The sequence below is a fragment of the Phaethon aethereus genome (genome assembly GCF_964289735.1).
Source record: "Phaethon aethereus genome assembly, chromosome: 15".
Taxonomy (NCBI): Eukaryota; Metazoa; Chordata; class Aves; order Phaethontiformes; family Phaethontidae; genus Phaethon; species Phaethon aethereus.
In genome coordinates this window covers 18,831,240-18,858,866 of record NC_138591.1, presented here as the reverse complement: position 1 = coordinate 18,858,866, position 27,627 = coordinate 18,831,240, and the positions used below count along the sequence as shown (strand labels likewise).

General features: G+C 41.4%; 2 protein-coding genes across 2 annotated transcripts in view; one reads left to right on the top strand and one right to left on the bottom strand.

The window, feature by feature from the left end:
• TMEM204 (transmembrane protein 204) overlaps positions 1-23,329 on the bottom strand; it is a gene marked incomplete at its 3' end in the record, with an annotated part of 28,999 nt that extends 5,670 nt beyond the window's left edge. The window contains exons 1-2 of the mRNA XM_082006724.1: positions 22,997-23,329; positions 7,133-7,288 (exon numbers count right to left, since the gene is read on the bottom strand). Coding sequence (XP_081862850.1) covers positions 7,133-7,288; positions 22,997-23,276 — 436 coding nt within the window. The 5' untranslated portion in view covers positions 23,277-23,329. The remainder of the gene's footprint in view (positions 1-7,132; positions 7,289-22,996) is intronic.
• The window catches only part of IFT140 (intraflagellar transport 140), a gene marked incomplete at both ends in the record, with an annotated part of 80,473 nt that overhangs the window by 37,714 nt on the left and 15,132 nt on the right, over positions 1-27,627 (top strand). The window lies entirely within an intron of this gene.

The window sequence follows — 27,627 nt, the reverse complement described above, 5'->3', positions numbered from 1 at the left end:
ACAATGTCTGAATTTACAGAATCACAGAATTATTAAGGTTGGAAAAGACCTTTAAGATCATCAAGTTCAACTGTTAACCCAACACACCCATGCCCACTAAACTATGTCTCAAAGTCCACATCTACACATTTTTTGAACACTTCCAGTCATGGTGACTCCACCACTTCCCTGGGCAGCCTGTTCCAAAATTTAATTTCAGTATTCCAATAAAATACCTGGAGGGAGACAGTTGGCTTCCAAGACTATTTCCCATAGGTAACTCTACTGAAAATAACCAGAAAATGGCTCTACTTGCCATCAGTCTTCTTGATCTCTTAATTTACAATACAGTTTGAGGAGGGCTGTAGATAGGAAATATTTATTTAAATTTAGATATGAAAATATTAAACGTTTTCATCTGGTTTTCATTTCTGTTTTGTAGCAATGACAAGATGTTTAGATGCATGGCTGAGTTTCCCTAAATTAATTTCATTACGTACGTCAATCAATTTCAGATCATTGTATTGTGCATTGTCTAAAGTCTGCACAGAGGGCACATCGTTACTAAAAATCCTGATGAGATTACTTAAAGTACTTTTTTTTCCCATAGACCTGCTGTTTATCTCTAGTTGTTTCCCATCCATAGCAAAACAAGCCTGGATGGGGGGGCTTTTCCGTTGGGGAAGGAAACAGATAACAAATTCACTAGGAAGACTTTTGGTTGGGACAGTATTGACTGCATGAGTGGGGGTGGGTTGGAGAGAATGTTACTTTTTGAACTTACATTTCAGATCTGTATACTGAATTTCCTGTTTGACTGTAGCTGGCTTGCAGCCAGCTACAGATTTTTAGCATTTTAAAAGAACTCTCATAGTCACTTTTTTACTTCTGTGATAGGTTGGGTTTTTTTTTTTTCAGACAACCCCTGATTTGCATTCTTCCTTTTTATTAGTACATTGATAGTTGAAGAAATCTACATTATGTTTTTTCTGGGTCAATAGAAAGTCTATGTTGGGAGTTATAATCCTCCTCTTTAAAGCTTGTCCTATAGGATGACTTTTGCTGGCAGGAAGAGGGAGAAGAAGGAAAATGGAGCAGCCAGACTGTTGTTCAGAATTCACAACCCACGCCTGTGCAGCAAAACTGCAAACAGGGAGGGGAACTTTTTCACCCCCCTTCTCTATGTACCCCATAAACATTTAAAGGGAATGATTTAGCTGCAATGAGTCTCAAGCTGAGTAAGCTGCTTGTAGGAGCTCAGGTGTATTTATCAAAGCAAGACAAATTCCCAAAGTGGGATTTCTATAGGACTTACCTAAATGATTAATCAATTAACACCTTACCCTAGCCAAGTTGACACAGGAAAATAGTTGTGTGCTCTTAGTTGTAGTACCAGGCTGAAAGCTGTAGAAGTATGCTTCTACAGAGACTTCAGTGGCCTTTGAGTTTTTGGTTGTACATTGTTGAGTACAATAAAAATTTCCTTCCAAGGATTTTGGTAGAACATAACGTCTCTTAGAATTAAACAAGTTATGAGTAGCAAAGCTTCTCAGGAGCAATAAGAACCTCTTGTCCTTCACTTTTTACCACTGAATTACAATGGCTTTCCACTTGTGGTGTTCTGTGAGTTTGTCAGTCCCTCTTTGTCTTTAACCTGACAACGTTGGGAGACTTAGTCAGTATAAGGCAATGAATTCTACTTTATGTTGGTTGGAAATCTTCAGAGGGAGGTGCAGAGCACTATTTAACAAGTTTACATTTACTGACAGTGAACTTGCTTTTCTTGATTGCCTTTTGGAGGTTTCCTTAGAAATGATGCCAGTCCTTGAACTGAAGGTTGAAAAACATTCCCTATGAATTAGACATCATTCCTGTGGGGCAGCGGTTTCAATAAGGATAAACATGCGGACTTTCACACTGAAAGTCAGATGCAAACATTTCTTGGCACCTCAGATTCAGAGGTAGTTGGAGTCAATGAAAGCTTTGCTTTTGATCACAGTAAACTTCATATCAGACACAGGTAAGAGCTCTTGTCAGCCTGAGCGAAAACAGCTTGTGCAGAGAGAAGCAGTCATTGACAAGGGGTCCTCCTGGAAGCTTCAGTGGTCATCTTTTGTCTATAAGGATGAGCTCCTTCCATTTTTCCAAGTGCTTTGTCCATCTCCTGATGCATCAAAGGGTAAGAATTTCATAACTGTGGATCTAGCTAGGCAACTCCATTTGAAACTTTTTTAGGAGAAATCTTCATGTATATATAAAATGCATGCTCATAAGCAAGAAAGTGAATACTTGAGTTGAAGAACTATTCATTTCACATGCTTCTTTCTGCATTATTTCTAATGCTATGTCTGTCATAAAACATGTTCGTTACACTTGCATATCCACATGATATTTATCTGGTAGTATCTTTGTTACCATATTTCTAATCAGAATATGTGCCCTTGACATTGAGATGCTGTAACAAATAGCCTGCTACTCATATTAGTACGTATACATGAAGAATATACGCAGATCGTCTTCCTGCTACAGTTATACTTATTGAAGAGTTCAACACACTTCTTGTGAGCTACTTCCCTTCCCAGGTTGATGGTTCAGCTTCTCACGTGAACCATTTCAGTTAAAATAAGTGGAATAGGCTTCCATATTTTAAGATCTTTGCAAGTGCAGTTCATTTTGCAAACATGTGAAAACAAGATCACTTTATTGTAAGTTTTGCAGTCCACATAAAGAGTATGCAAGTTTGGCACTGAGATGAAATAAATATGAGAAATAATGAAAACATTTAGCACAAATCAAGCAGTCAAGTTCTCTCTTTTTGTTATGAATTTTAGGCTATTTACAGTGTCTCATTTATTTGCTTCCTTTTCAGGAAGTATTAGGTTTACAACTCCATAGATTTCAGCTTAGAACAGATCTGGCTTGAGGGTGTCATGAAGAAAAAAGGTGGAAGGAAGTAATACAGAAATCAGGATCACGTTGCTATCGTGAATATCTTCAGCTATATTCTCCAATGGCTGCTTTGCTGGTCTGTTCTGCCTGGAGATTTTCTGGATATCAACCAGTCTACAGTTGTAGTACCCAGAAAGAAGAGAGAAGGTAAATGGTCTAACAGTTGTTTGATTTAGGTTTAATAGCACAGAAATGAGAGTATACGTGAACTCAGATTTCCTGTGATGCCTCAGGGGTCTGGAGTGAAATACACCATCAGCAGAAAAACACAGTAGGAAAAGTTGGAACGCTATGCCTGAAATTCAAGGGGGAGGTGAGTTTGTAATTTATTTGGCTGTAAATGACAAGCTTGGTAGGAACACAAGATTTTTTTAATCTTCAGGATATTATGTATTAAAGTAATTTAATGCTGAAAACAGATTGGCAAGAATATTAATCATTATGATTCAGGTTTATTCCAATCTTGGACTTTCAGAAACTAGGATGAGATCTAATGTAAATGATATTTTATCGCAGATTTTCCCCATTATGTTTTTAACATTTCACTATAAAGTCTGTGATAATCATCTTTGGAGACTTGGCTAGAGTCCCTTAAGGTCTGATGCAGTCTGGCAGGTTATTGCTTGTAGTAGTTTAATGGTCTCCGAAGTGCTCTTTATTCCCTATCCTATTAGGATGGATGTCCCATCCCAACTGCTCTTCTGTCAGCTCCGTTATTCATCCTATATTCAGCACATTGAGTTTGTAACAGTTCCTTTGAAAAAAACAGAAAACCCAAAACCATCTAGAGGGAAATTTCAGAGTGTTGACACAAAATTCCACGTACAGCGCTGGTTCCATTTTCACCACATGCCTCTTCCAAAGCAAACAGCTCGCTTTCCTGTTAACTGGGAGGTGTGAGGTTGCGGAGCTTTGGAGCTGTGTGAATCCCGTTGCTGTCCCAGGAGCAATGCCGTTTCCGCTCTTCTTTCCTTCCTCTTTGCTTCCTGGGGCTTTATTTTCTGTCAGAGGTCCATCCTTTTTGAATGACTGTCAAATGCAGGTGGCAGAAGCGAAAAAGCAGTGGAGCCTGGAGTCATCACAAGCTCTAGTGGGATCGGAGATGGTTGATTTGAACTTACGATAGGGTTTGGAAGATAATACTTAGCTTTCTAGAACAAAAAGGACTTTTGTTCAGACCTCGGGAAACTGTAATGAAACCCACACATAACGTTCCAGTGGGTAAACCTTGACTAAAAATAAGAAAATTGTAAGTTGACTTTGTGGTTCTGAGCCATATCCTCAAGCCTTCCTCCATAATACTAGATTTCATTCTACCAGTGACCATTGCGGTTCTCTTCAGCACTTGTTGGCATATTCCAGGATGAAAGTTAGGGACATGATTCAAGATAATTCTTTCTGAACGTACTGACAGGATGAGGAATTGTAGAACAATTCTCCAGATCATTTGGATTTTGAAAAGGAAAAAACAGGAGGTGGGTGCTTGTGTTTTCAGTAACATATTTGAAAGTGTAATAAACAGGAATTACCCAGCCAGTACTCAAGAAATTTTTAATAAGATCTAACTATGTACATTCTTAAATATTGTTTGCTCTTTTTACACAAATGTTCTGTCTGGCCTAAAGTACATTGACTTTAACCCTTAAAATAGAGTAGGGGAGAGCTTCACAGTGATTTCTCTTGGGCTGTTTTGCATGAACAAAGTGCTTTTAACTACAACCTTTGTATCCACTGTTCTGATATTTTTCCCTAATATTGCTACTTTACTTTGAAAATAGATGGGAGGTTACCATCTTGGAGTGGAGGCTCAGAGGCTGAGTATTACCTGTGGCTTATTGGATAAGGAGCAGCCGCTTTCCTCCCCTTCAATAAAGAAATCTTGGTCTCCAGATGTAGCAGAAATCCTTCATCAAAGCAACAGAAATGCTGGACTTGCGCAGAGTTTTCACATGTGTCTTCTCCGATATCAAAGACATTTCAGCCATAATGTATGAAATGCTGTCACCTGGGCCTAATCCAGGGAATTTGGTGGCCGGGGTGGATTTTTGTGGCTAGTTTGAGTGGTTCAACATTACAGAGCACTCGTTGGGCCCTGTGAAAGATGAAACAGCCTCTTTTGTCAGTGCAAGCTGAACCGCCTGTCCTGTGCACGCAGACCTTGATTACCCAGGTAGTCAGTAGTCGACGTACCACTGTCCTGGAAAAGTAGGGAGGTCTTCAAGAACTCTATTTTATATTGTGATAATGGCAGATATGATGACTCTTTCCCTCTTTTTTCAAAAGTAAACATTCCAGGAGACTTCAGCTGGTTGTTCTGGATATCAAGAAGGAATTTGTTTAAACATAAAACTTTCATTAAGATAATCAGATGTAAAATTAATATCATGTTACTGACTGCAAAGCAGAAAACCATCTGATGACGGTGAAGGAGAGCGTGGCATAACTGCAAAGGAAGGGGGGCAGGGGTAGCCACCAAAGTCATTGCATTATTTCTGCACGTGGGAGATCTTTGATTCATATAGCGCAACGTCTGCCTTTGTCAACGAGCTGCCAGATCCATCTCTTCACACCTTTTGAACACAGGCAGGCAGATGAACCCCTTGATTCAATGGCTTCTTCAGCCATTCTCATTAGGGTTTTGTTAATCATTCTGACTCTGGCTTTCCTCCCTTCTCCCCTCCCAGCACTGGGGATTTCAAGGTTCAGCTTGCATAACAGGTAATAGCAGGCATTTCCTTCTCCTGTGTCGGGATATCCTGGCGCCCTTCAGTCTCTCTCTGACTGTGTTTAAAACAGACTTCAGCACAGGAAAAAAAAAAAAGGGGGGGGGGGGGAAAGCTCAGTCTAAAATTAGCAGCCTTGATAGAAGAAAGGCACACGGCTGTCCACTGTGCTGTTTGTCAATGAAACAACACATCTAAACAGCGCCAGAATGCATTTCCTCTCTGGGAAAAACAGACATGTCAAGTTTTGGGGAGGATGGGAGGGAATGAGAATAAAGCAGGCATCACACCAATGATCGGGGAGAACTATCCAGAAAGCATCCAGAGTTATAAAACCCATGGTGTACATGAAGAGGCTGTAGGGTGGTCTTGTTATGGCAAGGTGTCTTTTGGTAGCACTGACTGGCACTTGAGGGTCTTGCTGGACCTGGAAGCTGGATCAGACGCTTTGAGAGTTACAGAACCTCTGCAGTCTCCTCCTCTTGTTTGGATTTCAGGTTCATCATCCTTAATGGGTGTTTATTGCTGTGAGGACCATATCTAAATGACCTAGACTAGATTCTGATCTTGCAGCAGTGTAAACCTGAGGTCTCAGTAGGTTTATACAGTTCTAAATATTCTGAGTTTTTAAAGTTGAAATTAAAATTTAAAATAAAATGGTGTTACTTTACTATAACCTGTTGTTTACATTATTATTAATAATAATATATATTTTTAATCCAATCTTGTAAGCAGCTTGAATGTTACACTCTATTAATGACAGTTTCATGCATGGATATTTTATAGGATTGGACTCTTGGTGTAAGGAATATTAAGTGACTTATTTTACATAGTAAAGAAAGGTATTACTGCAAAATGTTTACAGTTTGTTGCCATTGCTGTCGATATGGAGTTGTGATAAAACCATTTCCTCTTTTCCTCATTCATTTCTGTATACAGTCTGTGTCCATGAGAATTACTGTGGGAATTTTATTTACAGCAGTCAGTGTTATGAATTTACTTCAGCTTTCTTTGCTAGATTGCAGACATATCTGGCTATCAAAACTCAGCCGATGGTCACTGAGTTTCAGTTAACTAAAAGCAAATAATATTGTTTCAGCAAGGCTTCAAAAATTTCCTTGGCCATTCTGTTCTGCTTTCAAACAGCTTCTTTGGTGTATTTTGTCCTGCTAAATTGTGGGATTACATTGCATCCAGTTTATTTCTTTCATGTTTGCCTTCCTGGTTTCATAGGAAATAATAAAGGCTTGTTTTTCTTGGTTGGCAGAAGAGTCATTCTGATATATCCAAGATAAAAGCTTCTATTCATGTACTGCAGAATCTCATGGGGAGAGCTTTTAAGAGACAATGAGCTTACTTTTAGATTTAGGCCTTTTTGCTATTTTTTGTCACTTGAAAGATTTATAAAGTGAGAGACACTTTTCCACCTGGATTTAATAGAGACTAAGTATTTTTCCATCAGTAAAAAGAAGTGGACTTACTGGCAAGTTGGAACACGGCAGCTATGGCCTCCTCCCACCACTGGGTATCCTGAGAAATGATAGGTAGCTCCATCAGGCCCAGGACGAAGATGAGCTGGCCGGCAGTCAGAGCAACTGTGGCGATGAGGTTACAAGCACGCATCATGTCAAACTGCACTAGGGAAACATTAAGCATAAAGTTAAAATTATATAAAAACTGCGAAAAAGAAAATCCTGGCTAAGCAGGTACATAAAATTTGTCAATCCGTAGAAAAATGATTCTCAGACACTGTTCCTACTCCCAGCAGTCCCTTGCTCTAACTGCATTCCCTGTGGTCTGATTAAGAAAATATTTTCTTTCGTTACACAGCCTCCTGTAACTATTGCTTCAGGGCAAAACAATAGTGTATGAAACAAGCAGCTGCCACAAGCGGGGATGGCCCACTGGAGGTGCTTCTCTTTTGCCCTATGAAGTTTCTACCTACAATTAGTTATCAGTTATTTGGGGCAGGTATGGTGTTTGTTTTGCATTTGTGTGGCACTGACTGAAATGAAACCTTAGTTCAGAAATACGTTTTTAAGGCCCTAAAATAATAATCATTCCGAAGACAAATCTGTAACACCCTGAATTTCTTTTTCACCTAGTCCATCTGTATTGTCCTAGAAAACATCCTGTGGATGTTAATGCTAACATCTTATGGGTCTAAGGGAGCTTTGTATACAGGATTCTTAACTTTTTCTTCTTTTAATATTTATTAATCTTTTGGATGCACTGGAAAGACCCCTGTATTTCTATCTGTGCAATGAAGGAAACAGTTACAATGAAGATGCCAATGCTCGGCAGTTCTGAATGAGGTTTTATGGCATAATTTACATATATAAGTAAAATCTACATTTTTAAAAAAATATATATTAGTTCACATATATATATATATTAGCAGACGCTGTTGTGCGAGTCAACTATTGACCACCCAGCCAAGACAACAACACTGATGAATTATTCTACAAGGAATTAAGGGATGTCTCTACATGAACTGTCCTTGTCCTTATGGGTGATTTTAAGTTCCCAGATATCAACTGGGAATATCATACAGCAGACACAAACAGGTCCTGGAAATTTCTGAAGCACGTTGAAGATAACTTCTTGGTGCATGTACTGAGGGAGCCAACTAGGAAAGGTGCCCTCCTAGATTTGCAGTTTGTAAACAGAGAGGGACTTGTGGGAGAAGTGGTGATTGGTGGCTGGCTTGGTGACAGTGCCCACAAAATAGTTGCGTTTCAGATCATTGGCGATAGGAGAAAAACTGCCAGCAAAACTTCGACCCTGGATATAAAGAGAGCAGCTGCTGAAGGAGCTAATTTAGTAAGGTTCCCTGGGAATCTGCTTTTGAAGGTATTTGGGTTCATGAATGCTGGTCACTTTTTAAGAGCCTTCTCTTAAGAGGCAGGAGCAGGCAGTTCCAAAGTGTTGGAAGTCATGCAAGCAGGGCAGAAGACCAGCTTGACTGAGTGGGGATCTTCTTCTAGAACTCAGGCAGAACAGGAAAGTGTATGGACATTGGAAGCAATGACAGGTGACACAGGAGGACTACACAGATGCTGTTTGCCACTGTAGGGAGAAAAATTCATGTGGCCAAAGCTCAGAGTTCAAGCCAGCCAGCACTGTGAAGGACAACAAAAGGGCTTTTTAGAATATGTTAACAGCAAAAGAAGGATCAGAGGTAACATTAGTCCATTACTAGATGAGGCTGGTCACCTCACAAATAGGGACGTAGGCAAAGCAAAGATGTTTAATGCTGCCTTTGCCTCTGTCTTTAACACCGATGATGGGCCCTGGGACCCCCGTGTTGGAAGACCGTGACTGGGGGGATGATAAACTCCCAGACAACCCTGAACTTGCTTGAGACTTGCTGCTCCAGGTGGATGCACATAAGGCTGTGGGGCCCAGTGGGATTCATCCCAGGGTACTGAAAGAGATGGCCAGTTTCATCATGGGACCTCTATGCATTATTTTTCAATGGTCTTGGGAGTCTGGAGAGGTCCTTGTGGACTGGAAGCTGGCAAATGTTGTCCCAATTTTCAAGAAGGGTAAGAAGGAAGACCCTGGTAATTACAGTCCTTGTCGGTCTCACTTCAGTGCCTGCTAAAATGATGGAGAAGGTTATTCTGGGAGTTACCATGAGGGGAAAGTCCTGCTTAACCAGTTTAATTTCCTTTTATTATAAGGTCACTCATCTAGTTGACCAAGGGAGGCCAGTAGATGTGGTGGGTTTGGATTTTAGCAAAGCTTTTGATACTGTCAGTATCTCACAGATACTCACAGTATCCTTCTGGATAAACTGTCCAGCTAGACAAGTCCGTACTGCATTGGGTAAGCAATTGGCTGACAGGTCAGGCTCAAAGAGTTATAGTAAATAGTAAATATAGACATCAGGCTGAGAGCCAGGCACCAGTGGGGTTCCCCAGGGCCCAGTTTTAGGGCCAGTGCTCTTTAATGTTTTTTATAAATGATCTGGATGCCAGAATCAAATGTACATTAAGTTAGTTTGCCATCAGTACTAAACTAGGAGGAGCTGTGGACTCCCTTGAGGGTAGAGAGGCCTTACAGAGAGATCTGGACAGGCTAGAGAGCTGGGCAATCACCAGACTTACGACATTTAGTAAGAGCAAGTGCCAGATTCTCCACCTGGAATGGGGTAATCCTGATTATACATACAGACTGGGGGATGAGAGGTTGGAGAGCAGCCACACAGAAAGAGATCCAAGGGTTTAAGTCAATGGCAATTTGAATATGAGTCAATGGTGTGCCCTCGCAGCTGAAAGGGCCAACCATGTCCTGGGGTGCATCAGGCACAGCATCACTAGTTGGTTGAGGGAGGTGGTTGTCCCACTCTGCACTGCACTGGTGCGGCCCCACCTAAAGTACTGAGTGCAGTTTTGGGTGCCTCAGTACAAGAAGGACATCAAACTGTGTGTACAGGGGAGGGTGCAACCAAGATGGTGAAAGGCCTTGAGGGCAAGGAGGAGGAGCTGGGGTCACTTGGCTTGTTCACCTTGAAGAAGAGGAGGCTGAGGGGTGACCTCATCGCAGTCTATGGCTTCCTCAAGAGGGGCAGCGGAGGGGGAGATGCTGATCTGTCTCTGGTGACCAGCAATAGGACATGAGGAAATGGAATGAAGCTGCGTGAGGGGAAGTTCAGATTGGACATTAAGAATAGGTTCTTCACAGAGAGGGTGGTTGGGTCACTGGAAAGGCTCCCCAGGGAAGCGGTCACGGCACCAAGCCTGTCAGAGTGCACAGGGCTTCTGGACAACGGTCTTAGTCATGTGAAGAGTAAGGAGTTGGACTCGATGATGCTTATGGGTCCCTTCCAACTCAAGATGTTCTATGATTCTATATTAAATAGAAATAACAAATGCAGTAATTATTACAGACGTAGATATCTGGAGTCTTGGCTAGAAACCTGATGAAAATGTGTCTCCCAGCTGGCTACTGAATGGAATATATTCACTGGAAAGTTGGGTACTTTTAGTCAGGCTTTTTTCCTACTTTTCCTGTTAACCTGATGGATGTCCTGTTTTCATCCTTTTCCTTCCTCTGTAGCAAAAGGTGGGAACTGTAAATATCATTGTGCCAGTTCAACATCTCTTGCTAGTATGTCATTGCTCTTCTGAAATAGAAGCAGCTCAGTGTTTAAGTTGGCATGTATTAGAAAAAGAGAGAATCTGGACCTGAATATGCACCCAATTTTCAAAAGTGACTTAACTGATTGTAAGTTTAGTGGGTGCAGTGACCACCAGAATTTGATTCCTGATCTTCCAAAGAGACTGCTAGGAAGTGCAGAAATTGAAACTTGATATAAACAAGCAAGAGTAAACTCCATCGTGGTGATCATTGAGTCTGGTCTACTTTTGTGAGTCATAAAAATTAGTTTGCCCTTTATTTTCCCCTCAAAGGTCATCTTTGGCTTCCAGTGTTCTAATTAACAGCTCATGATTTAATTAAAATTTAATAAAATATGGTATTGTACCGGAAAGAGTTAGTTAATAAACATAGTCCATTAAACTTTTTCTCATTGAAAATGTTAAGAAGATAACATACTACGTATTTTTGGTTTTTCCTAGTGAGTTCATCTCTGACCAGTGGGGAAAATTATTTCACTCAAAAAAATAGTTTGCTCAAAGATTTTGTGTTTAACTTTCAAAATTGTCCTTTCTAGCGTTGGGAGCATTTAGGTGTCTTGCCACATTGAACACTTACAGGTCATGAAAAATGTTGGCTGATCATAGAATCATATTCAGATGTCTGAGCTTTGTAAATATCAGTAAAACATTGAGCATTTGGAGTATTCTTTTGTTTTTCCTCTTAAATAGACTTTCGTAATACTTTCAGGACCAATGCTTGCTGAAGAGATAGTAATGATTTTCAGAGAGAAATATACTAAGTAAAGAGCAGGCTTGCAGCCATTATTATTAAAATACTTCAATTTGTCAACAGAGCTATCTGTAGTGTCAAATTAAAAAAAAAGTTTGTTTACAACCATAATGAATTCTGTTGCCTTGTCTGTATATACTGTGCATGATCTTTAAAAAAAAACAACCTCTGTTATCATATACCCTCTAAATGTCTGAAGCTTATCCCAAAAACAAATACTACCCCTTGACATAGAAACAAACACCAAATTTTTGCCTTCACTGTTATTCATGACTTCTTTTTAACACTTCACTGTATTACAAATTCTTTTGACTTTGCCATGGATGATATTATGTCTAGGATACTAAAAATAGTAAGTTTATGACTGCGACTCAATTGAATTACAACAGAACTTGTAATAATTTAGTCTTTAAATAATGGTTCCATGATCGCTGCCCTTCCTTGCGGTTGGAGAGGGCAGTAGCATTGGGTGTGTAACGTTGATGATCTTCAGTGCTGTTTGTAAGAACTGCAGACTTCGGGATGCTTATTCGCCTGATATACTACGCTGTTCAGAGAGATGTAGAAATGCAACTGATATTTTGCATAGCTGCTTCTTTTAACCAAAAAGAAGGTCACACATGGTGCAGGTTGGAACCACAACAGGATGATGATAGGTAGAATAAGGAGGAAGCAGCTGGTATGCTTTCATGAAATGTGAAGACGGTTATTTTTTATGGAAGAAGGTATTACAAGAATTGAGTACCCTTCCATATTTCATATTAGGATATTGTTTTTTTATTCTAACAGGTTTAACGTATGATCTCTCATCTTTTGGTTTTGTTCTAGAATTGTAATGATTCCTCTTCCTCAGAGGGGAAAAAAAATAAAACTTAATAATGTATAACTGTTATAAACTCCATTCTTCATGCAGTGGAGCTTGTTAATTGTATTCAGCCTGAAAGTGCCACTCTGCAGGTGACTATGCTTTCTTACTCACAGCCACGGTAACTTCGCATGTTGTCAGCTCATCACATGGTAATTCTATTTTGTACATACACAACCCTAAGTTGAGCTTCTGCAACATGAAACCTACCACCCCAAAAGGTGGTCATTGTGGAAAGCAGCTCTGGCTGCCTGTTACTGAGGACAGCCAATAGACAACGCTGCTCAAGAAAGAGAATTGTGTGTGCAATTTCAAAGCACTTCTTCAGAGCCTGTACCCAAAGACTTTGAAGATGTAAATCATGTGGAGGAAGGCCAGGCCACAAAGCTCTTTTCCTACTTGAATGGCTGCTCAATCCAGGAATAAATGTTTCTCATCTCTTATAAAATTGGCTGCAATATAGTTTTTGTAACAGCTGTGAAATTTAGTGTTAACCTTTGTGCTCTTTTACTCTGCCTGTTGCTATTTTAAATTATATGTAAACCAGAAATTCCTCAGTAGCCAGCTTCAGTCCATTCTGATGTGTTTTCTATAGACTTTATAATTGGTATGACTTTAGGATGATCTCTTCGACCATTTCAAACATTTCTGCTTCATTTACAGTATCCATGATCCCATTGTAACTTTCTGTGGCCATTACAAATTTCATCAACTTTTGCAGAATGATTTATGTTGCCACAATTTGTAAAACAAGAGGTTCATAATGATTATAATATCTGCACAATTACTGGGGACATTTGTGTTAACCAGTAGATTCTAGAAACTATTGTCTAAGACTGTGATGACATAGGCATTTTGTATTTTGGATGTCCTATCTTTTTCGTTTTTAACTTACTATTGTTAATGTCACCGGAGTCCTGAAGTTTAACTGTGAAAGGGCTTTCCTATAGCTGGAGGTGGATGCTTCTAGCAGAACAGAACCGGACGCTGCAGAAGGTTTATTCCTATGTACATGTCTGACATAGATGAAGGAGGGAGGCTGGGCAAGCCAGAATATCTCTCTCCTTTTTTACATACCTTTCCTTCACCTCCCTTAAGATGCAACTTGGCTGTTGAGAACTGGAAAGGGGTAGAAATGGCTCCAAAACTCTGCTCTAAGTGGCCATTGTTCATAGCTGTAAAATGCTAGTCCGACTTTTTTCTTCTGGAAACCCACCTCGATCCCAGTTTACTCTGAGAAGTAGTTAATTCACGGACAGGGTATCCAGCTGGGTCCCTTGTACAGCTGGGGGTACTGGCTAATGAATTCTGCTTTGTTTAAAACACAGTGATCAGTCAAGGGTCAAAACCCAAACTCCAGGGATGAGACCAATTCAAATTCCTCATTGTCTTGCTCACTTCCTAGACCAGATGTATCCATCTGAATTAGAAATGTTGATTTGATTTTGTTATTTGCAATCAGCAATTTTGTTTTGTGATGTTTCGTGATAGCCCCCCCCTTTTGCTTTGCAGAAGTAGATTAGTCATATTGTAAAGTAATTTGCGGTGTTTTGGGATAATGAGGAAGGATGATCTCACTGAAAAATTAGATTATGTTAATTGCTTAAAATGTGAGGTTTTCTTCCTCTTTTCTGTCTGCATCTAGGGAAAAAACAGTCATAAGTGGGAATTCAAGCTTTTTACTGATTAAAACACAGAGTGCGTAGGAAGGAAACTAAATGGCTCAAGATATTTTAATCGTATTTGTGTAAATTCTGTGATTCTGTGAAAACTTCCCCTGTGAAATACCACTTCTGGTGAACAAAAATTTTAGTGCAAACTTAAGCCCAGCTTCTGTAGCTTATTTAAGTTACCAGCCCTGGGAAGAGACTAGTGACCGCACGTTTACTCACTGAGTAGGAGGAGTACCCACTCTGAACACCTCACCATAGCTTCACAATTTCCTGCCCGTCATCTACGCTGCAGGAGCTGACTGTGAGTACGTTGTTACTGCATCCCCGCTGTGGCACGCAAAATGTGTTACATCTAAAAAACGGTATTCAAACTTTGTAATTAGATGGGCAGGAATTCGTTATGCTTAGCTGAAGGATAGTGCCGCTTCAGGCTGCTGTGAAGTTGATTACATACTTTAAATCCCCTGAGGAATTGTACTTCCTTGTTTCTATTGATTGTTTTGGTGTTAAACAACTACTTTGGTTGTGTTTAACTTCAGGGGTTTTTTAACCAAAAGTTACCCTTTTAGGTATCGATTTCACAGAATCACAGAATCACTAAGGTTGGAAAGGACCTTCAAGATCATCAAGTCCAACCGTTAACCCAACGCCACCATGCCCCCTAAGCCATGTCCCAAAAAAAACCAAAAAAAAAAGTAAAATTTTAAATTTTAAAAATTATTCCAACCAACTAGAGTACTAAGTGTAATACCTTTCATCATTGCCTTGCTTTTTAAACATTACTCAGTTGTCAACCTTTTTGCACTGTCAGAATAAAAAGGCAGACTTTATAGGATGAATTCAATGGTTTGAATGGTTCCATTATAGAATGAATTCAATGGTTTGAAAACGTAGCTATTGCGATGAAAGGAATTTAAAAAACAAGTATTCTATTGGTGTTCTTTCCTTTTTATGGTTCTTGGGTTTATTTATTGCTTGCTTAGTGAATTATTGAGTACACATTCTGAGATGTACCTGATTGTCTTCATAAATGCTTAATGTTCATACGTGACTTTATTGTGGAAAGGAGGATAAATGGCTGCATTTCTGAAATAGAGGTTTCTAAATAATTACAGATAGAACTGGTAATGCTTTTTACGTTCAGGCTGCTTCACTTATTTTTATAAGAACCTGTTTTCAGTTGCTTGTAACTTTGTTAGACTTCATCTTCTTGTGCTTTGTGGCTGCCGGCTGAGATCATACTCTGCTGTGAAAATTTAATCTAACTAGGTCAGTAATTAGATTTTCTCTAATACAGTCAAGAAGTTCAGGGTACCTGGTTTTCCTGTGGCATTTGACATTTTGCTGAGGTGTTATCCTGAGATAAGGGATGCGTCTCTTGCTGTTCTATTAATATTCACTCTAGTAGTAGTTCGGTAAGTCTTGGTACACAGTGCCCGAACAGAACCATAGCTGACGACTGAATTCTCTGAAAGCCCAGCAGCGCTAGGCATGTTCATCACATCACAGCTCTGTTGTCACAGAGCGGTGGATATGCCACAACATTGACTACAGTCTTTGCATGTGTTCATCCAGCCACTGTGGTACCAGATGCTCAAGAGCAGAGAGCAAGGAGTTTGTTCTGGCCAAGCTCTGAGCCCTCGCTGGGCAGCTCCTCATTCCTGCTCCAGTTACTAAGCCATTTGGAAAACAAGTAACAGTTATGCCTGTGCATTAACCTGAAGGTTTGAAGCCTGCCCATGGTTCGGGTTGGGCTTAGTGCATGGTTTTGTATAGCAGAGTTCTACTTTTTCAGCCTCTTGGAGTAATTTTTAAAATCTACATTATAGGGACTTCAGAAATGCAAAGCCAAACTTCCAAACACTGGGAAAAGCCAGAATAGTACACTTTTACCTAAATGGGCTTTTACTGTTTTTTCGTGGGAGCTTAAATTCATTCAACACATGGAATAGTGCTTTGCAAACAAGCTGAAGTGGTGCCGTTCCGACTGGAGCTCTATTTGTCTTGCTAACTTACTTCTGTTAATGAACTTCTTGCTGTTAATGAAGTTTGAGTTCCAACGTGGAGAACTGAATTCTGTATTAATAAACAATTTTAGAAGAAACCCTTCTTTATAATTCTAAAAAAATCCACTGTGGCCAAACTTTTGGCAACCAGTTGTGTGTTCCTCTTGTTTTGGATGTCAGCATTGTCAGCAAAGATCAGATGTGCAGAAACGGTCTCTGCAGCTGGCATGGAAATCAGTTGGAGCTGTGCCTTGAGTATTAAGAGCACTATGAAAATGCAGAGTACAACCGTGCTTCATTTTACAACATAGATGTAGGAGATTCAGCACTTACTGTTAAAATAGTTAAGAGATAATAAGGACAGTAAATAGAATCAATATAATTATTTATTGACAGTCAGCATTGTGCTATGCCTCCCAAACTTCTGCTCTGTTTATGAAGTCTTTGGACATTTAATTTCTTCTGTTGATTTAAATTTGTGGAATTTCTGTTGTTAACCTCTTGAGCTGTTTTTTGGAGTATGAATTAAGAAACATGTTGAAAGACTTTAAAGGTATTTGTGAAGCAAACTAAAACAAATGCTGGCAGTATCTAAGTGCAGATTTGCATGACTATGTAACTGAGACCGTGGGAAGATTTAATTAAAGCACTGCCTCTTTGATACAGATATATCTGAATCTATTTTTTTTTCTTCATTGTTTTGTACTCTTTCCACGTGAGGATGTTGTTTGCATGTCTTATGGTAAGGACAGGACTTTATCCTGAAAAGGAAAGTCTTCTCCCCTCTCTTGGCTTATGGAGATTTAAAAAGAAGCCATATAGCTTCCAGCTACAAGGAGTCCTCAATACGTTCTGTTGCTGGATGAATATCTTAAAAATGAGAACAGTCACTTATTTTGCTTGGTTTCATCTCCTGGGTAGCTTTCTGAAGTATGCAATTTATGCTTTTTCACTTAAAAATAATAATTTTTTTTAAAGGGGGGGAGGGGAGAGAAACCAAACTATTTCAGCACAATTAAAAGAATGTTCTGATGTGACAAACTGGTGAAATCTTCCATCCCTTTACGTATTCTGGAACTTCATGATTGAGCTTATCTAAGTGTGAAACTTCATGTTTGAATATTTAGTTTGAAAGGCATGCAGATCTTGTTTGGGGAGAGAAGAAGAGTGATTGGTTGGTTGGCTTTAACAGCTTCAGTAGTTACTTTTGGAGTGAAGACATAGATACATCAAGTATTTTCAACATAAACGAGTGCTTATGGTTAAATGATGGGGACCTTTCAAAACTCAACATTGAGACCCCTTCTATACAGTGATCAATTTTAACAGACAAGGCTGTTACACAGTTCCTGTTGAGTTGTTAGTTGTCTACGTGTTATGGTTTGCCTGTTTATAAACATCAGTAGGGTATTCTGTGTTGATGGCTGCAATAAGTGTATTTAATCTGAAATTTTCAAAAGCTCCATAGCCATTTTCAGTCTAAATGCTTTAACTGAATTCAAAGTCTTGACAGTGAGAGTAATCAAACATTGATTTCTCTGATAATATTTCTATGCAACACATGTGAAGGTACTGTAGTGAAACATATATTAGGTTCATTTTCCTATACTGAATCCCAAAAATTCTTTAACTTTTCCAAAATAAGTACACGGCATAGTAAAATCCACATTAAAATCAGCATTCACTCTAATGTGAAGAGCCAGACCTCCAGAAAGATTGCATTGGCCTCTACTGTTAAATTTGTAGTTTCACTTATTTAAATATTGATCATATTGCAGATGTTAGGAGGGGAAATCACAAGCCCCGAGCTGCCAGCAGCCTGCACTGCCTCCATCTCTGTGTAACAGCCTGAGCAGTTTACCCAGCAACCATGTATATAATACAGTTTTGAGGCTTTTTTAAATCTGATGGTAGTTCCTGTCTTCTCCAAATGCAGCGGGCCTGCTTTCTTGACCTGTAGACACCAAAAAAGTAACACGTGTCTACAGCATACTCTGGTGCTTGCCTCAGCCTGGCGTCCATCCAGCCAGATTTCAGAGAAATACGTGGACACTGGAAATTTGTGTAAATACAGTGGACATCATCACTCAGGCGGCTGTTGCCTCTGCAAGCGAACGCTGGCTCCTTCTCCCCACGCTGCGCAGCATCCCGCCGTAGCCGCTGCATTTCATCGTGTGCATGCGCTTGCATAAATCGTACATTTAGGCTGGACTGGTTGTTACACTTGGTCCCTACGGCAGTCATGTAGTTGCTCATGATACCGTGCCTCTCCCTGGTGCTGGTTTTACTTCCCTGCAAGAGCCGCAGTTAACGAGAGCTATCGGTCTTGCTCGGGGCAGCTGTAGTCGATACACGCTTCCTGCTGTTGGAATTTTCATTATGTCTTCTGGAGCCTCGAAGAACCAAGCAAGGGTTTTATATCTTTTTAAACCCCTCCCTATTCCTGCGTTTCCACATTGTTCATGATGTTCTTTAGACAAAAAGGGACAGACTGTGACCTCGGCTAATGAATAAATCAGCTCCATCTGTCCACCCACAGATAGCCTTGTAGCACAGTAGGGCTTAAGGGCATATTTGTACCACGCAGCGTAGTTAAAAATATCTAAGCTGATTCCAAGTGATCGGGTGTGTTCACACAGTGCGACGCGGTATTAGTGGCCTGGTGCTGGGCCAGGACGTAGGTAATGGTGGCTTTGAGTAGGTCTGGTTTGCTCTGAGAGGGCATCACCAGAGGTGTAGCTATGTGTTCTCGCTCCCCGAGGTAGTTTGTGTGTCCCCGCGTGATGCTGCATCGCTCAGTATGCTTATGCATTAAGTGGGCACAAAGCTGAGCATTGAGTACTCAAGACACGTTGTCCTACCCAAGATCTTACTAAGCGTATGCTTCTACTACATGTGATCTTTTTTTGAAGGGTTAAAAGATGCAGACAAGAGCATAATCTTCTGAAATTTTACAACAGCTCTGAAACTGCATCTCCATAACCTTCAGCAAATTTCTTTGCCCTCACTCAGATGACAGGGAAGTTGGGTGACCTGGCCAGGTTTCCTTACAGTGTTTTGAAGAGGGGATGTGCCATCGGAGTTCCTGGTGAAGCCTTTAAGTTTGTATCATCTAGTGGTTTGTCCAGGTTAGAAAAACGCAGGTGTCCTCAGAACTGGGCTCTGATTCTCAGCATAAGCAAAGATTTCAGATCCGATCGTTTGTTGGCACTAAAAGGGAGCTATCTCACCCGTCATCCCACTTGCATCACTCGGCTTGTGCTAGGAGCAGTACTTGTTGGACTCCTGATACCACCACTTAATCCAACAGAAAAATAACCATGCAAAACCCCCATCTCTGCTCCCCCCAAACCTTCCACTCCAAAGCTGAGTATTTTCTTGCTGTTAGTCATCTGAACTGTCTCACAGAAGCTTTTTAGCATCGCAGATGGGTGAAAGAAGGGTGCATGACTGCACAGTGAGAAGGAGAGAAAGAAAGAAGTGGATAAAGACAGACGGAAGGGCTTGAGATCTCCCCCTTCCAGGAGCAGTGAGGCTTCAGCTTGAAGAACAGAGCTGAGGTGCTTTCCCCTAGGACCAAAGTGATCCACGTTTCTTGTATAGTGCCTTGCTGAAATAGTTCACACTGAGACGCTTTGTTTCCGTATAATATTTTTAATATCATTAACTCCTGTCCCCAGATTTCTTTTTTCCCCCCAGTTTCTAATACTTTTTTCTCACGGCATCCCTTTGCTGCAGCGTTTGTAATCTCCCCGTCTTTTATGTCACTTGGTATTTACACCAGCGGTGCTTTACTGGCACTTTAATAGCCTTGATGCAGCGTGTACATCATAGGATTTGAATGCAAAACACTTCAGTTTTCCTCTTGCTCCAGTGGTTTGTGTTACAGTGAAATAGTCCACACAGATGTCCTGTTAGTGGGGAGCTGGATCAGAGAGGTATTTGGTATGGAATTTGCCTGTGTGTTTCCAGAGAGGCTTTTGGCAGACATGCTCCATCACATTGACTTTTTACTGTTCACTCCCTGCATGACCTTTTGACTGATCATTTACTATGACTTTTACCCAAAATATGCAAAACTTCAATTATTATTTGTTTCAATTTGCTGTAGTTTATTTTATTTTAAGCACATGGAAGTCCTGACACAATGAGCTACTTCCATAATTTTTCATGCAAATAATTTTGCTTGAGCTGTGTACATGATTGGGGGGGGGGAGAAAAACTACCCCAACTTTATTGTGTCGCCTGAAAAGCGGCTTTGCCAATGACTGCAATGGGAGAAAGAGCAGGCAGTGAAAGTCAGTGAAAAACAGGTTTTAAGACTGTGCTGTTTTCTGCCAGTGAGCAAGCCTGCTCACAGCAGTGCATTTAGTTGGCCGTTTTTTACATACTGCTTGTACAGGAGTCACCCGTATAGGGAGAAGCAAATTCTCAAAGGTTTTAGTTTTTCTGTTGAACTGTGAGATAAATAACTTGCCCCCCGAATATGTATGTGTGTAATATATAAATAATTTTTCTATATGAGCGAGATTGTGGCCTTTTTCGCATTGCTACTGGAAGAACTTATTTTCTATTTATTGAACTACAGATGGCATCTGAAGAGCTACATGTTAACATGTACCACTGAGGAAGGAACTTCTTTGTCCAGAAAGTTATTTTTTATATATATGTATATCCATACACTCGCATACATGTTTGTGGTTTATCTGCAACGGACAGATGAGGATTGCCATACATATTACTAAAATCACATGTGATTTCTTATTAGAGGAATTCTTTAAAATGACAAAAACTTGGATGCAGAATCAGGCTCATTGACTATGTGTACAATCCATGGAAACGTATTTGTCTTAAACATATGTGCAACAGATTTGTGTCCTTAGTTTGCCATGGCACAGCTGCAGAGGTGAGATTTTCTTCTAAATGCTTTATAAAGATTCAAAATTGGCCTTTTGCTTACTATTTGCTCCCAGATTAAATAGTGAATGGATGCTTTATTCCTACACGAATTGAATCATTGGGTTTCAAAGTCCTCCTTTAAATTTTAAGAGAATTTGTTTGAGAATTCTTCTAGGGGGTTGATCATGCTATAATTATTACTTTGAAGTTTTAAATTTTCTATCACATTTTGCTTCTATTTGGTGTAAGAAATTGCTGCCCATACAATTCTCCTATGAAACTATCTACGCCGATCTTTATAGCACCACCCATCTTCTGACCTGCGCACAGCAAGAAATACAAGTTTGTGTGTTTAAAATGCTGCAGGAGCCAAATTCAATATGCAGGAGCTCATTCTAGCTGTTGAACATAGAACATGTTCTTTGAAAATTCATGAATTCATGCATGTTTTTCAAATTAGAACTTGACTTATAAGTATTAATTGGGGCAGTGATTCCAGTGATGAAGTTGCAGATACACATCAAGGAACTTTATCAACAATTTAGTCCTTTTTGTAACTATTTCTCATTTCAAAAGTTCTTTCAATTAAAAAAGAATTGAAAGTTAGGGTTAGGGCTTTATAACAGTTTAGAAGTTTTCTGTTTGTGATTTATGCAGGTTTAATATTAGCAAATGTGCAAAAAATGTTACTGCACAATTTTGTCAGAAAACATGATATGGAATGGGTCCACATGAAAGCATTTTTTGGAAAGAAATTCCTCTCATATTTCTTTGCTTTTGTCTCCAGAGGGATGTGAGAGACTTTGAGGAGAAGCAGAGCATTTTGCTCTTTCTCCACATTTCAAACCATGAAAAAAAAAAAATCTACCTGAAATAACTTATGTAACCAATGCTCTGCCCTTCAGAGGCACCAGAGCTGTTGATGTGCACTGTTAAAATCTCTGGAAAATCCTATCATCTGTCAAGGCATGAACTTTATAGAGGGTTGTTCTGATAAATTCAGTTCCTTGAAGGGTTCAGCTGATTTGGGTGCAGGAGCGGCCCCCGCGGCGCTGCTGCCCGCAGCCCCTGCCTGGAAGCGGCTGCTGGGAGCTGAGGCTTTCAGCGGAGCAAACCTCCTGGCACGGTGGTTATTGTGGTCGCAGCCACGGTGTCCAGCAGGTATTCCGGCACAGTTCCGCTCTAGTTTCTTAGTGAGAGCAGGGTCGCGCCATTAACGTTATGAATGGGCTAAGTAACGTGCACTTTCTATTAGTCAGCTTTATAGTTCTCAACTTATTACAGGTTTATTTTATCCAAAAGCTTTAACTAGCTCAGTTTAAGCTAGGTGCAACCTTCAGATCCTGTGAGTCTGTGAATTTGCAAAATGAAAAATACACTGTGCTTAATGATTTTAATGTTCCCCAAGCAGTATGCTAACTGTGTTTTTTCACCAGGAAAAATAGTTGCATACCTTAAGGCCTATCTCAATTTTACGTGTTTTTACCAAAACTACTTCGGTCTATTCTGTTCCTGGCACTTCCAACAGAAGTAAACAGAATGGAGAAATAACTTAGCATGGCATCTGGATACTTTCTTGTGTTTTTTTTAATTTTATGATATTCAGAGCAACTGTGGTTGGCGTTTCATGTATTGAGCAGGAAGGGATATGCTCATAGCAGGAACCCAAGAGGGAAAAGCAAGCAGCAGATGTTTTAAAGCTTTAGAGCTACCCTTCAGAGATTCTTTTTTCAAAGTACGTCGTTTCAAACACTGTATAAACCAGAGAGCACAATGTAGATTACTGCTTTTGGGCTGGGAGGAGGAGAAGTTAAGTTAATCACTGGTGGACATAATTATTCTTATTTTCCCAAACTAATTTATTTGCGATGAATGTTGAGGTGTTTAGAATCAGGTGGTTAACAGAGATTTCAGGATGCTCTGCTACGCTATACATCTCCTGGGGACCAGGTACACCGTATCGGTCGCGACCTGGCCTAAGCAGAGAAGACAAGAGATTGAACTTACGTTTGACAGTACTGCGCGACTCCTGGAAGCCAGCTGACTCGGAACCCCAGCCCAGGGCTTCACACTCGCGCTCCTCCCCTTGCCCATGCCTGGCACTCGTGCTTGCGCCCGCTCTGCTCTTTTCTGCCAGCCAGCACATCTTCCAGAGCCCCACGCTGCGCTTGCGCCCGTCCTCCAGGGTCTGGTACACCCAGTTGGGAGTAAAGGCAGCTGCGTTGTTAAGAATAAGTGAGACCAGGGCTACCAACACAGCTGTGGCTACCAGTTTCTGGACAGTCATATCTGACTGTCAGCTTGCTGCCCGTCTCTATGTGCAGAAGACACAGGGTCTCAATCAGCTGTAGCACATTGAAATTGGACTTGAAACAGGCGGCTTCGCTAGGACGTTACGAAGGGCTAGAGGACATCACCGTTCATTCTCAAAGTCAACTCCAGAGGTGTTTCTGATCAAGGAAATGAGATTTTTTCGAGGTAGATAGGAGAATTCCATAAAATAAGAAGAGAAAGAAGCTTTTTCAGGTCCTTCCCAGTTTTGGTTTATCCACCTTCTTGCACTTTGATAAGTAATGCCAGTCCTGTGATGAACTGAACGATAGGGAGGTCCATTCCTTGTGAGACGAGGCAAACCCAGAAAGAATCCAGCCTCGAGGCGGGAGAGCCTGAGCCGCTGCCGAGGCAGAGGCTGGGATGCTCGCCAGCAGCGTGCCAAGCACTCCCGGCCCTCCAACTCAACGTGCGCCACTCCGAAAGCCTTTTTTTTTTTTTTGGGGGGGGTGCGAACTTCAGAATATCCCGCAAAGCGTGACAAATGTCATTCTCTCAAAGCCAAGCCGAACTGGAGGCGAATGCTGTCATCCCAGAGGAGCTCTGCAAGGTGGGAGTATCTCGAGGAGTTTGGTGTGCTGCGTCCCTCCCTGAAGAGCCGAGCTGCAAGCGCAGGGGCTGGAGAACAGCCACTGCTGCGAGGCAAAGGCCCCCCCACCTCTCCGCGAAGAGGAAATGGCTGTTTTTGTGGCTGTTTTTGGTGAGCCTCAGGGCGTAGTCGACTGCAACAAACAGAGCCACTGCCACAGCAGTCAAACATTAACAGGATGTATTTCCTGAAAGGAAAAGACTATGGAGACTTCTAAAGTTGTACCTCCTCCCCCCGGAGAGCCCCCCTCCCCGCCTCACTCCTCCCACCCGCCCGGCCGCACAAAGCGGGGCTGCCAGGCCCGGGCTGCGCGCGGAGCGCGGGCGCACGCCGGCGCTGCGCGGTGGAAGGGGGCGAGGGAAGCCCAGGCTCGACCCTCGGAGCAGCAGGTCTGCAGAAGCGGGGTGAGGAGAGGAGGGGGATTCTGAAACGCTTCTTACTGAAAGCAAACAGTCCTGGGGCCAGCTGCTGAACAGCACGACCGAAGCGTGTGCGGGGGCCGCCGCTGAGGTGCCCCTTCCTCTCGGCGGTCCCCGAAGGGAGCGTGGCAGGCAAACAGAAAGTAGAAAATCTCGAGATTCTCAACCGGATAAGCAAACGAATTTGGGGGTGTCCGAAAAGGCAGTAGCAAGTGTTAACGATGTGAACGAAGCTGAAAACCGCTGCAGAGCCGGGGTGCGGGGCTGGCAGAGCCCCGAGCCCCACGTCCCGCTTGCTGTGGACCCCTGCGGTGCCTGTGGGGCGGCTGGCCCTCTCCCGTAGGCAGCCAGAGGATGGAAAAGCTGCTGCAAGTCGCTTCATACGATGCCTCTGTTCGCGATCCAGGACAGCATCGGCTACCACACAGCAAGCCAGGACCGCAGCACCGCTGCTGCAAAACCTGCAAGGAAAGCAGCTCTAATAAACAGATTAAAAAAGAGTTGTTGAGGATGTTTCAAACCGTCCCTGGAGGTGGATGTTTCCAGAGGGGTCTTGCAGAGACCGGCTCTCGAAATGGCTCTTCGCCGTTTCATGTTCCCGCCAGCTGCCGCAGCAGGTCCTGCCGCAGGGCCGGGGACGAGGGCAGCCACCCCCGGCGCCACAGCCCCCGTGGGCCTTGTCGCCTGTGGCTGTGCCCTTCCCCGTGCTGGGCCGGTCAACGGTCTTTAGGCTGAAAAAATACCGTACAAGGCGTAGCATTAAATAGTCCATTGTGGAGTGAAGGTGTGACATTCTTGTCAACAGCCTGGAGAGGGAGCGGTGAGAAGTCGTGGCAGGGTACCTGCATCCCCCGGCGCAGCTGCACCGCACCGGCCCCACCTGAGATGTTGGCACAAGAGTTCACATCAGTGTAATTCATTAAATTAGATTAGAAACTGATTTCATTTTATTGCAGTTCTGTCTTACCAGCTAAGTTACTTTGCCCTTAGTCAACAGATCCGTACCGACCCTGTACACGGAGACAAACTGGTTGGAAAATTTTTTAAAGTCAACGTTTTATTTTCTAAGACTTGTTGCTGAGAGGAGTGGAAAATATTTCAATGAAGTTCATATGCCCCTATAACTAGTTTTGGAATTGGATGTACAAATCTGGCTATGAATTCACTCCTCCTCTGTGAGCTTGGTTCATTTTTAATCCTTAAATGGATTAAGCTTTAGGTACTTTGAGCATCTTCATACTTTGACAGCAGTACAGCATCTTTGGTTTCTTTTTTCCCTGTGATTGGTTATATTTCTATACATCTCTGATTTTAGAAGTTTCAGTATAGATGACACACTGGTGGCTGCCACTCTTCAAAGAAATTTCCTAAGAACAGTGACTATATTTTCATATTTTAGAACCCGTGGGTTACTTGTTATTTTTTTAAGCCTCCGATTCAGTAGCAAGACAGATGATGTTCATAGACAGATAATGCCAGGAGAGATTTACCTTTAGGGAAAAATCTCTTTTACCTAGCCACACACCTGCTTCTGCCCCCTCCTGTCTTTGACTTTTGTGATTTGTTGAAGTCTGAGCATGCATTGTCAGAAGGGCACAAACTTTGTTCACGTTACATGTAAAAAAAAATACAGTAATTTTATTTTACAGAGGCTGAACAAATCAGTCTCATCATTTAAAGCTTGGTCACATCTCTTCCTCTTTCCACACCAGTTATTTGGTGTAAGAATATTCAACCTCTCTTTGAATTCCATTAACATTAAAAAAAGTATATTCCTTCCCTAAGTCATACTTGTCTTTGAGCATCAAAGGGATCAGATGATCTAAACATCATGGCATTAGTATGTGGTTTGAGATATATGATGCTTGAGAAATTCTTCATGTTACATTTGCAAATCCATGCAAGTCAATGAGTTTGCATTTAAGTCAGCTTTCCCAGAGGAAAAAAATAAATCTCTTTCTCCCAGATTGCCTCTTGTTGTGGCTGCAGATGGGTGGGTGGCTATGCAGTGAGTTGCAGCTGGGAGCGGATGCAGATGAGTCAAGTGGGTCAGTTCACGGCCACATAAAACACAGGAGGTGGCCCTGGGACTGGTGACAAAGTTGGCCTTAAATCAGATGCTTCATCCCTCTAGCTATGGTGAGGTGGTCATCTCCAAAAAGGCTGCATAACTCAAGTCTGTATGGTCTCTCTGGTGGTGGGGATGGACACATCACAGCTGATTTGGGACTTTTTGGGATGATGGAAATTATTCTGGGACCCCCGATGATGGCTTACAGAGCAGAAAGGACAGCAGCGCTGCAGTCTTCAGCCCACCCAGATAATACACCGGTGTGGAGTGCATCTGAGGAGCAATGCAAGGCAGTAGCAATTGCTGTTGGCTGCAGTAATTCAGCAAGCACATGATGACTTTTTTTCCCATGGCAAAATTTCTAGTGGATGTTCTTGTCTAGACCTAGTTGTTTGCTAATTGATTGTTCTAGAGAGCGGGGTTCTCCTCAGGGGTAGGTTAAATTACTCCACACAATTTGCATAGCAGCTTATAAAGCATTTTGGGTCTTTCTGGGTGAGAAATCAGTTATGTAAATGTAATTTTACTTTCAAAATCTAAATAATTTAGATTATGCCAGATAACTAGTTGCTTCCATACTGAATTTGTCCATTTACTACCTAATAAATTCAGTTTACAGTTGTTTAAGCAGGGCATAATCTTTTTTCTGTTATTTTTTAATAGGCAAATGGCTTTTTGTCATTCTATTCAACTAATAACAGTATCTAAAGATGTAAAATTGGGTAATTCCCCAAATGAGTAGATTATACAAAGTCAAAATTACATGAGTTTTGCAAAGATCTGGTAAATTTTCCTAGCCTGCTTATACCAAAATGGCTCAGTTGCTACTCATTTTTGTTACAGTTTTAATAGAATGGCTCTCAGTCGCACGTTCACAGTCAATGACATTCTCAATCTTCTCTCAGAGATCTTGTGCTCCCAGTACAAAAACAGTCCAGGAATCCTTATGATCCCTAAAAAAAAAAAATCACCTTAATGGACACTTCTGTGCTGATAAATGTGCAGCAGTATATTCAATTGCGCTGCTTAGTGCATTTCTGAGGACACAAGAGTTTTGTTTGATACAATTCAGACTGAACAATAGCTTGGTGTTGATCTTATCAGGATAAGTTTGGAATAGAAAATGTTATGTATTTAATATGATATTATAGATACTATTCTGAAAAGTGTTTGTTGCTTTATCAGCTATTCTGTTTCTGCCAGGGAAGAGTTTTTAGGAATAATCTAG